At 46.5% G+C, this 12,072-nt stretch overlaps 1 protein-coding gene across 1 annotated transcript in view; it reads left to right on the plus strand.

Annotated features, from left to right (window-relative positions):
* Positions 1-12,072, plus strand: part of LOC135913961 (uncharacterized) — a 57,102-nt gene that overhangs the window by 26,081 nt on the left and 18,949 nt on the right. The window contains exon 3 of the mRNA XM_065446673.2: positions 6,438-6,664. Within this exon, the coding sequence (XP_065302745.1) occupies positions 6,438-6,664 (227 nt within the window). The remainder of the gene's footprint in view (positions 1-6,437; positions 6,665-12,072) is intronic.

Here is a 12,072-nt window from a genome sequence, read left to right on the forward strand (position 1 = left end):
CACGCATGGACAAGCTGCCGTGTGGAAGCCGTATTTTGGTGCTTCTCATGCTCGTCCAGACGCAAGACAAAGAGCTACCCTCGATGGGCGCCGATACTTCCTGGAACGGCACCCCTTCAACGCCGGCGTCGGGCATCAGGACGCGGTTGCCTTTGTGTACGTAAACTGATCTGTGGAGCAGCGGCGAGTTGGTGATGAGTAAACGAACAGTCGCCGCCTCGTATGGCCGGCGGACCGAGTGTATAAAAACTGTTGTTGTGCGAATGCTGGTGACACTTCTCTTGAGCAATCATGTTAGACTGATACACTTCTCTTGAGCAGTCATGTTAGACTGATTTAATTTCTGTAAATAAACCCATTTTCCTCGTTCTCGATGAGAAACAGTTCTTCACTTCATCAACGACCTCAGCGTAAATAAGTTGGACGACGGCATGGGCCAGCTACCTTCGAATTCATGCCGTATTCCGATCTTGGCAAAGGACCACGAGCGATGGGATTGAGCCCCCAATCCTGACAGTACAAACTATAAACAGCGCCCCGTGTCAGCTCGTCGAACGAGGCAGAGTAAACCACTCTTCAGCTAGCTATGAATGTGTTTGAAGATACCCAGCTTCAGGGTGTCAGGAGGCTTTAAACATAGTGACCTAGAATGGCCGTGGAGGTTTTGTGGCATAACGCATCAGCTCATCGCACTTCACTATATTTTAGAGCTGCAATGAAAGATGGTAGGAAGGAAAGAAGGAAGGAAGGAAGGAAGGAAATCAACTTTATTCAAAGTCCTGCAGGCCACGAGAGCTTTGGGCTCTCATGAAGTGGACGCCTCCCACGACGGAACCGGGAGGTTGAGTTTCCTGGTGGCGTCGTGGACCTGCTGGACGGCCCAGAGTTGGAGAGCGAGTTCTTCGCTCCAGATTGCTTTTTCAGACTTGCGCTTGTCCGGTTCGGAGTTTATGTGACCTTGCGAGTACGCCCAGAGTAGATGATTCACATTAAGGAATGTATTGCAATTGGTGCAATAAGACTTGTCGTAGAGCTCAGGCATGTAATGGTGTAGTCTGTTTTGCGTGGAGTACGTGTCTGTTTGTAGCATTCTGAGTGTAACCTCTTGAGCTCGAGTGAGCGTGCGGTGTGGCGTGCGATACTCTCTACGTTGTAGGTAGTAGTGTTTAGTGATTTCATAGTATGTAGTGGCGGCGTCCTTGTTCTCCGAGTGGTCGGGTGAAGCCGCATGGTCTGTAAGCGCGCGCGCAGCCTCGTGTGCCGCCTCGTTAAGGTTGGGGACGTCACCGATATTTGGTCCTAAGTGTGCCGGGAACCAGTATATGACGTGGTTCTTAATATATTTCTTTGTAACAATTCTGAGTGCCTGTGCACAGACCGTTCCTTTTTGGAAAGCTCTGATAGCGGCTATGGAGTCGCTGTAGATATGGGAAAGATTGTCGTCGGTGAGCGCAAGAGCGATCGCAACCTGTTCGGCCTGTTCAGGCTTCCTTGCAATTACCGTGGCTGCATATCTTGTGGATCCGCGGCCGTCCACAACCGCCACTGCGAAAGCTTTGTTTCCCGCGTATGCCGCCGCGTCCACAAAAGCTGAGCGTTCGCGGTTGAAGAAATAGAGTTAGTGACGTCTACTTCTCACCACATAGCAGCAAGAAAAAGAAATGATAATATCAGGTAACAATAAACGTCACAAGTTCAGAAAGTAAAGCACGACGATAATTATTTCAGCCTCTGGTCATGTACCGGCACTGCAATGAAAGTATAGCGAAATATCGAAGACGCTGCAGCCGCGATACACTGATTAAAATTGACACACATAACCGATTCATACAAGTATTCATTGTGGGCTCACTGAAGAAAATGCTGCCATATCCAAATTTCATTAATGTTCGCCTTTCTAAGAGAATGCGATTCCGCTTAAACTAACCCCAGTTGTCTCTTTTTATGTGTCTTACATCTGCCATTCTGTGTTTTCTCCCGCTCGAACAAAGGTTACTGCTTTCATCAGTTTCATCGTTGTTGATATCGTCGTCTTTGTCGACTTTCTATGTTGCTGTTCTCGAAGTTGCTTTGGTCTCGTCTTCGTTGTGTCGCCATGACGCGGCTCGCAAGAGCGGGATGTGTTCCGGCCACGCAGCTGAAACTGAAGTTCAGGGTTTAGCGCCTAATAACCTCAGCTTTGTCGTATTTCTTTAGCGCGCTCGCAGAGTCAGGTGTTACCATGGACGCACGAACACCGGGCCTTCGAAGGCCACCTCCCTTTCTAACGCGTTTAAAATGTTTACGTCGCTGCGCCTTCAGCCACCGTTCCCTGAGGGAGCATCTGCGCCTCTCAGCCGTGTCAGAAAGATGTGGCCATTTGGGCAGATGTTTTCGCTCTATGCAGATATCTGTGCTCGTAAGCACGTGGTGGGGAAACTAGAACATTTCTCTCCTTAGTAATCTCGCTTTCCTCTTCTGCGCACCATACCCCCCACACCCGTTCATACACCATTACAGACGCAGAGATGCCCGCACACGCGCACGCACGCACGCACGCACGCACGCACGCACACACACACACACACACACACACACACACACACACACACACACACACACACACACACACACACACACACACGCACACACACATACACACACACGCACACACACACGTGCGCATGATGTAGCTTGAGTGTGCGTTGCCCTGTGCGCCATGAGAGAAACGTTTCCGCTGTTCTTGGCACCGTACCCGCTCTTTCGAAAATTTAGAGCCGTACTATGCTGTTGCTAACCTTAGTACCATGCAGTCGATTATGAAGTGCATTAATTCTATGGGCCATCCAACTCATACATGCCTCAGTGTTTTTTTTTCCTTTAACGATTCCTACACGCCGCCTTAAGGCGCTGTCTTTCAGCTCTTAAAACCTATGTTCGGGGCAGCAAGCATCTGCGCGGGTAGCCGTTGGGGCATGAAAAAATAATAATAACTGGGCAGATGTTTTCGAATTATGCAGATCTCGATGCTCACGACGCGCTGCGAAAGTTGAAAATTTCTCTCTCTCTCTCTCTCTGGGTAGACAGCAAACACTCCCACACACATTTCCAGGTTGTCTCTCGTGCACATGGCCTCCGTTTAGCGCTATCTTGCTCGTGTGTCTGCAGGCTTCGCACTCGCTAGAAACACGTGGCCGTACATGCAAACCCAGCTGCTGCATGCGCAGTTCGCGTGACCGTTTACGAGTCTCGTGCTGGGTCTGCCTCCCTTTTCCGTCTCTTCCTGTCTTTCTCAAGCCTATAGACACGCTTCCGCTTCCTCTTTTCCGACTTTATCTTGCTTCGGTTCCCTCCCGAATTATTCCTTCTTTGCGCGTGTCCACTGTTAATTGCCAATGAATCCGCAATCAGGAGGCTAATGAATCATGTCCGCTGATCGATCTTGCATTAGCTGTTGCCGCTTCTCTTACTACGAGCGGCGGATTAAGAGAGGGAATCGTGCGCGAGTCACGTCGTCCTCCCTTTGCTTTTTTGTAATCTCTCGTCGTCTCGCGGCACCGTCGGTCGCTTATCTGGCCCTGAGATCGCAGCGCTCTCTGGGTTTGAAGCGTTCGTTACCTGGTAGGAACCTTCTCATATCATTCATCCCCCTCGTCTTTGGCTTGACATGTCCTGGTTTGGACGGACGCTGCAACTGTTCCGAACAACGTTGCGAAGACGGAGCCCAACGCAAAAGGAGAAAGCTAGAGAGAGAGAGAGAGAGAAAATAATAAAGAAACGAAACATGGAGGGGGATCGCGCCGAGCGAAAGATGCAGGCGCAGCTGCTGATTTAATTACATGATAGATTATTAGATATCAGACTCTCACCTGAATCCCGCCTGGCTTCCCCGTCCCCATCAGCTATCTGGTCACGACGCTAAGTGGAAGATGAATCGGGCTCTTCAGGCAGTCGATGTAGCCTAACCTGCGCCTACTTTAGACGTTCGGAATTGTGGGAACAAGGACTGATTTTTCTGGTAGCTTATCTTATGCCTCTTGACTCGCCGAGCCTTACCTTTCAGTAGACAGCGTGATGTGCTTTTCAGATCGTTGACAGACTGTGGGAACGGTGAAGAGGCGTGCTTGAGGCCCGCTGGTTCGTGTGAACCCTTATTTCGTTTGCGATGAGCGGCGTATTGTGGAGACCATCAGGCTGAACTTGAAGCGCATAAGTGCTTCGCGTTCACGGTGAATAAGTGATTACCTCAAGAAATTGCCTTAGAGGCATCGTTCATACGCTCCCTCACCACAACCTATGTCTCCCCCTTATACAAAAATAAAAAACAGGGCGTTATGAAAGAGTTCTTCGCCTAAGGCTTACGTTCCGTATAGAACTTCGGATAAACGCATCCCTGAAGAATGGTTATGCTTAAAGTGGCATCCAGAGTGGACCTCTGAACCGCCGCCGACTCAACTGACAAGAGCGAACACGCTGCAATTTGCTACTCCGTTTAGAATTCTCGTGTTTCTAATATTTCGTGGCATAAACTGCGAGACAGAAAATAAGCATTTTAGATAATGGTGTATGCATTGGCAAGCAGGTACAACTGAGCCTGCCACGAGAGCTCCACCAAACATAGAATGGGCCAAAAACAGTCAAAAATGCGTACGCGGTAAAGCGTGACACAGGGCTTCCTTTTGCATTACTACGCTGTTAAATGCAAGATTAACGGAAACTGTACGCCTGAATCATTACTAAAGAGAAGTCATGCGTTGTACCATTAAGCAGCCACAACGTTTAGTGGGAACTGGGCAGTGACAAGACTTTACGAGGTCTAATAACCTGGAAGGTCATGTTCCCTTTTTTTTTAGACTGTTGCTTAGTGTTTAGGGTGTTCACTAAAGGATCTGAAAATATAACAGAATATTTCGTGTGATCAAAGTAAACAATCATCTGTTAATTGACATCAAAGCTGTGACAAACTTCAAGCTAGCATGTAAAAAATACTTCTTCAGCTGTACTAGATGACATGCGCTAGATTTTGCCTTTTCTTTTTTCTTCCTTTGCTTTTCTTTGTTCCGGCATATTTTAGGAAAAATGTTATGTAAAAACTTCTATTGATTCTGCTATCTGTCACCATACTATACGTATATTATGCCAAATATTTAGAATATGCTTATCCTGATATGTTGTTCTTGTTTTCTGTGCATCTGATATCTACACGGAATTCGTAGTGGACCTGATTCTAACCTCTTGGCTATTGATCCATACAGTATTGTAGTAACGTATCCTGTATATCTGTTTTAAAGTTTTTCATTGATTAAATAACTATCGAGAATAGTACGTGCCTTAAGAAAGCAACAAAGGATATAGGATATACATGTAAGTACAAGCAGTTGTATTTAATCTATTTCGCCGAGCAAACGCACAGTTTGTGTATTGCATATTTGCACAAGAGCTTTGAGTTAACGAGGCTGTGATATGTTTCAGTGGTGTTTCGTGTCTGAATCGCCCTCCCTGTGTTCGAATATACCTAATGAAATCTCCGTTCGGGATAAGTTGTAATCCTGTTTTATTCCTTTATGCCGCAATTTATTGCTTTTAAGACGCACAGATCTGAACGCATTAAAATTATCTTGCTCCCATTTCCGAGGGTACAATGCTGCACAGTTTCTCACCCTTCTGGCTGTATTGCATTGTCGTCTGCATCATTTAGGCCTCTAAGGGCGATTTATTCATGACACATTTATGTGCGCGGGTTACGAGAGGAAAATTGGCCGTATCATAGTAGTGCAGTAATCACCTGAAAAAGTGAGGAAAGCACCAGTCCTACTTGACATGGTCATACTGTACACGACTCTGTGGCTTTTTTCTTGTTCTTACTGAGTACCTTTGTGATATTTTGTGCATACACTTTGCACCGTTTCCATGCTAGTTTGCCTACCATATATAGAAGCCGTTTACTGCCGTATTTTAACGAGCTTGTTTAATGCTCATTGGAATTCATGACCGTGCTGCATGTGATAGCAGAGGCTGCGAAGGGAACATAGGCCACTTGTTGTGCCAGTGTCCTCGGTTTGATTTACAGAGACGATCAATGTCCAATGCATTGGGACGACTAGATGATCGTCCACTGACCGTACTGACGCTACAATCATCGGTCCAGAAGGCAGGGAAGTCGTTTGTGTGCTTTTGAATAGTGCTATCTGAAGCGAAAGCATTTCACTGCGTGATGCTGTTCGCGCACGCTCAAACACTCTCATCTTTATGTTCTCCTTTCCCACCGTAGGATAGACAACCGGACATTCTTCTGGTAAACATGGCTTCCTTCTTCTTCTGTTGTCTGTTTATGCCCTTCCATTCTGCCTGTATTTTCCACTTAGCCACGACCAAAACACACGGCATTGCTTAAGTGGGCGTTTTTCGTGCCTCAAATATCCATCGCATGTAATATCTCCTATTCCACTCCATCGCAGAGGATCGTCCGCTGTCCCTGGAGCACCAAGTGCGGCTCCACGGAGTTCACTCGAAGTTGCACGCCACCAAGCACGGCCACCAGGGCGGCGTAGCAGGAGTGGGCGACAGTGGCGCCACCGTTGTCACGGCCGTGGTGTCCATCTGCGTGCTGGCTGGACTCTTGTTCTCCGTGGTGCTCAGTAGGTGGAGGACCAACGGCGCATCGGATTCGCCTGCTCCCCGAAGGGTGAGAGCGATGATCGACTCGTTGCGAGAACGAAAAGAAATCTATATAAAGGGGGAAGGAAGATAGACACCGTGTCGCAAGATAAATGCTTTCTCTTCTTTTTGCATCATATTACTTGCATGCAACAAGTGCGGCATCTCCTATACTACACTATTAATGTATTTCCACTTGGATTCCATATCTAAATCGATAACGTTCAAAAATTTTGCCATATACATTCCACTTAAGCTAGATCATATTACATTATAACGGTGTTTCATATATTGCAATTATTTGCTTCTTAAGTATAGATATAACAATAAATGTGTGATACTGTGTTCCGGTAAAGTCAGCTTTATCTGCCTATACCTTTTTACTAGAGCACAGTTCCACATATATATTTTTGTGTCCCTTAATACCTAAAAAAAATGAAATATATGAAATGCTGTTCCACTTACGTAAGTGGCTAATATTTGCGCACATGTTCCACTTTGCAGAAGGAACCGAAGTGGAACTCGATTAAAAGTGTCATCTAATGAAACAACAGGAATAATATAAAGTGGAAAAAAGATGCGGATATAGATAACCTGTGCGCAAATATCAGCCACTTACGTAAGTGGAACAGCATTTCATATATTTCATTTTTTTAAGGTATTAAGTTAAAAAAAATGAAATATATGAAATGCTGTTCCACTTACGTAAGTGGCTAATATTTGCGCACATGTTCCACTTTGCAGAAGGAACCGAAGTGGAACGCGAGTAAAAGCGTCATCTAATGAAACAACAGGAATAATACAAAGTGGAAAAAAGATGTGGATATAGTTTATTCCTCCTCCTCCTCCTAGATAACATTCCAAGCGGAGACGCCTAGATGCCCTGTTAACACTAGCCGGAGGTTGTCTCCCAGTGAAAAAGAAGATTACTTATCTTCAGAGGCTACTGACATATTAATGGTAGCTGGCGCATATCAGGTGCTATGTCTTGCTTGCTTGGTTGTTTGTTTACGTGTTTGTTTGTTTGCCCTGCGCCCAAGGTAAATTTAGCCCTCAGTAATACTTTGGCTTGTCTCGTTGTATGCTATGTGGCTGCAACCGCGCAAATTACCGTGATGATGTCAAAAATGCGACAATCTTTACGATCGTCCTTTTTACGGTTAAAAAGAAAGATACCTTGTGTCAGTATAAAGACACAGCAGCGTGCTCATTCGTTTATATGTCTATGCCGTACTGCTTTTCAAAATACTGATGATTAAAATTTAATAGAAATCTTTGTAACTGAATTTTGTCCTAAGATTTGTGAAACAGGAGGCTTAAAAAGTGCCTACCTTAACCTAATATTAACACCCGTGTGCTTAGATTTAGGCGCACGTTAAAGAACCCCAGGTGGTCAAAATTTCCGGAGTCCTCCACTACGGCGTGCCTCATAATCAGAAAGTGGTTTTGGCACGTAAAACCCCAAATATTATTATTATTATTATTATTATTAACCTAATATTCGAAAATAAGCTATTATTTCACACCTCCACGGCAATGCTGTGCCTGTGGCGTTCTGCTGCTGAACACGAGGTTCCGGGTTCGATTCCCGACAGCAGCGGCAGCGTTTTGGTGAAGGTGGAATACAAAAGTGCACTCGTCTACTGCGCTTTGAGTCCACGCTGCAAAATGTCACGTGGACCCCCCAATATGGCATCTGTCATAATCCGTTACCTGCATCGCGATACAACCCTTAATTCATTTTTTTTGTCTTGATTTATTGTTATATTCCATTTGTTCATTTACTTGATGATATCCGAAATCTTGACTGCTCTTTCGTCCCAGCTGTTCTACAGTGTTTGGTTCTCAATTGCACAGACAGAAATAGCACGAGGGAATGAGCAAATAAAGACGCATACACATGCGCGCATTCGTACATTTATGAGCAACGGTGACCGGCATGTATCAGTGAGCAGTGCAGGGAGCACAACAAGAAACCTCGGAAAATGTGCCGCATGCATGCAAAGCAAAAAAAAAAAATTATAATAATAATGATAATCAATGGACTTACAGAATACCACAGAATATAAAAACAAGTATCAATCAGAAATGTATAGAAGTATTCAGGCACTTGCCCAACGAATAGAGAAATAGTCAGCATCCGTTTTAATCTAATTCTTTTCTTTCTTGTTTTTTTTTTCTTTCTTGTTGCCTTTCAATTTATTTGCACGCAGTACACATTAAGGAGGCAGAGGTGAAAGCTGCATAAATGTAGCCACGAGGCGCCCTCGGCGCCCACATTAGCAGCAGCGATTCGTGCAACACACAGACAACAATAGGAAATTGTCGGCTGCAAAATATCAGCACACATAGAGCGTATAATGATATATATATATATATATATATATATATATATATATATATATATATATATATATATATATATATATATGACTCTCAAGAACATTTCTCGAAATATACATTTGATTACTCTTAATTGTTTCTCAAATATGAATTAATAAAGTTCTCTCCTCTTTGTCAATCTGGACCGTTGACGTTCGATAAAGAGTTGACGTTCGGCGCCTTCCCCTGCAAATCACGCGGAGGGCCGCCACGCCAGGCAGGCGCAGCAACCGACAGTCGAGCGGGCGTGCGAAACGCGCGGCCTCTGCACGCGGGCCGACTGCGCTTCCGACAAGGCACGTCACACGCCGAGCGAACTTCGATCTCGGGACTCCCGTGCTTCTAAGGCAAACAGATGAGGGCTGAGATAAAGGTGCCCCCCCTCCGGGTGCATCCTCGGGACCGGCCGGCCGGCCGGCCAGCGCAGATCCGTGTATACAGCGAGCACTCCGCTCTGGGGTCACCGCCGGGTCGAGCGAGCTTGGGAATATCAAACGCACACCCCTGTGATGCGCCGCCGGTTACGTAGCCCGCTGTCACGTACGTGCACTCTGTAGACCAACTCTACCGTTGCTCTCGGTATGTGCGATTGGAAGAAGCGGAGGCGCTCGGGGAATGGGACGGAATGCATTCCTTGAAACGGAAGGGAAGTAAACGTCGAGGCCCATTGCCGTGCACGTCTTCATCATCTATGTCGTCTGTATGGCAACTGGCAGAACCTTGCTTTCAGAGAAAGGCGTGTGAGCTTTCGTTTGTCTACCTTTGTTCAACTCTCAGATCAATTCCATTTGACTTTTCTTTCTTGAAACTTGCGGATTTCTGCAGAATTGATTCCGCATAATCATTTGTCTTTTACGCTTTGAGTTGTCAGTGATCCTGCCTCGATCTGCGATCGGCTAATTTGCCAGTTGTTCGGACGGTATACAGAGCGGCTGCCTCGCAAAAGTGTTGGCACCGTGTTCGATACCCAGCTCAGTGCAAATTTTTTCTCCACTGCGATAGATTCTTCCAGTCCGTATATGGGATTCCTGCGCAACTTAAAGGAAGATGTGTTCACATAATTTACGCACATTTTCGTTTTCGAAATTATCGGCGTTGGTTACAGGGCACTAACAGCGTTCGTCACACTTTCCTATTTTTTCTAGCACGCAGTTACGATAGTGCTGGAACGTTTTTCTTCTTTCCGAAGGCCTACAGCCTATACAGCGCAAACTTGTGGCAAAATGTGGGGTAAGCTTTTAACATAATGCATGTTTCAATACTGCTTCAGAATAAAACGGCACACACGGCCGTCCTAATTGTGCGCGTGATTCGAAAACGGCCTCCGCCAGGACGTCCGGGCAGCGCGGACATACCGTCCGGCCAGCCCGGTCGCGGTGCTCGCCCTCAACTTTTTTGAATATTGAAGGACACGTGATGAATGGTCAACGCAGGAAAAAAACGAGCGGCGGCTAATAAAAACGCTCGTGGGGACGCGAACGGCAACCTATTGTGCACGCGTCCTCTGCGAGAACACGCTCTGCGTCCCTCTGCGCGCCTGATGGCTGGGATAACGAGTGCTCTGCGCTCCGCCGTATGTATGGCGAAGCCGATTCATCGGCCAATAGCCAGAGAGAGACGAGGCTTTGCCTAATGAGGCCTGTACAGCCACTCGCGTGCGACTCGGTGTAACTCGGCTCAGGAATGCTGCTCACTCCGCGGCTGGGGTTTGCGAATTCGAAGCGCACCTCGTTTCTTCGCCTAATGAGATGCGTGATAATGTCACGTCGTTTGTGGCGCGCTGTTTCACTGTCGCACATGTTACCAACTCCGGCGCTCTCGGCCGCCTGAGGTACATGTACTAGTTCAACTTTCCCATTGAAAGAACGGGGAAACCGCTTTTGTCACGGAACGCTCCCCTATAGTAAGCAGAGCTTGAAGCTGCGTTGAGGCATGATGGCTGCGCCCAGTGCAAAAACGTCTTGAGCACAAAGAAGGAAAAGAGCTAATGAGAAGGAGAGAAGGTAGTTTAGAATTGCCTTGTGCGCTCGGGCTGCGAACGTGTGATTTATGAAGGAAAGCTTGCGTCGTCGCGGAGACGCTTTGTGAACTGAGGTCGATGGCTAACGAGCCAATTTCTCCAGCTTAATGGTTTCCCCATGGGAATAGCTCGTGAGACGCATTTTCTGGACAAATTAAGGGCGGCGTGAAATGACAGAGAGCCTAAAACAATTGTCCCTCTGACTGCTTTGCGCAAATGCGTTTCTTGTCAGTAAGCAGTCTCTCGTTTCGCTTTCTAACGTCATTTGTATGCTTCGCTGACATTTTGTCGCGCCGCGTGCCCTCATTAAGTAAAAGGGTCGCGAACAGCAGTGCTATCTCTTTTTTTACGAACGCTTCAAAAAAACATTCTCAGTTGTCTCATCCTTAAGCGACATTGTGCTTATGTATGTGCGATCTGAGAGCTCCTCCTTTATCGGTGTATTTAACCTAAACAAATATTCCGGCAGCACCCATCTCACGATTAATGTCGGCGGTAATGCAATTATCATTGAAACAACGTAGCGCCACATCGTGTTGCCGAAATCTTCACTTCTGTGCAGCCGACTTCTTGAATTTTCTGTTTGTGACATCTTATTCACTTCTCTGAATATAGCCAAACGCTTCCCACTCAGTGCACAATCTGGTACCATCCTGTTCACCTCACTTCTTGCCTCTTGTGCCGCTTGTCTATCTGGGCACTTATTAGCCAATGGCGCATGCTCGTTCAGGGGGATTGACCAAGAATGTTCACATACGTAATGTGACATGCCAAGTTGCACATTTCCAATGGTCCAAATTGTCCCTTCCCTCCGATGTGGCCGGGTCGAGCTCATACGTAGTGGCACATATGCTCAGCAGCAAATACCCAGTGCCCCAAGTTGGCGTGAACGGGGCTAAGGACGAAGGACGGACATGCCGAAAAGTGCGGGAAGGTCTCAAATAATGCGAATCGTATTGATAACTTCGCTTGAAATCGAAATCTTTGCACACGATCAGCTAATGCCAAAAGGGAGAGACCCAATATACTTCTTC

Source organism: Dermacentor albipictus, chromosome 3 (assembly GCF_038994185.2).
Source record: "Dermacentor albipictus isolate Rhodes 1998 colony chromosome 3, USDA_Dalb.pri_finalv2, whole genome shotgun sequence".
In the NCBI taxonomy this organism is placed as follows: domain Eukaryota; kingdom Metazoa; phylum Arthropoda; class Arachnida; order Ixodida; family Ixodidae; genus Dermacentor; species Dermacentor albipictus.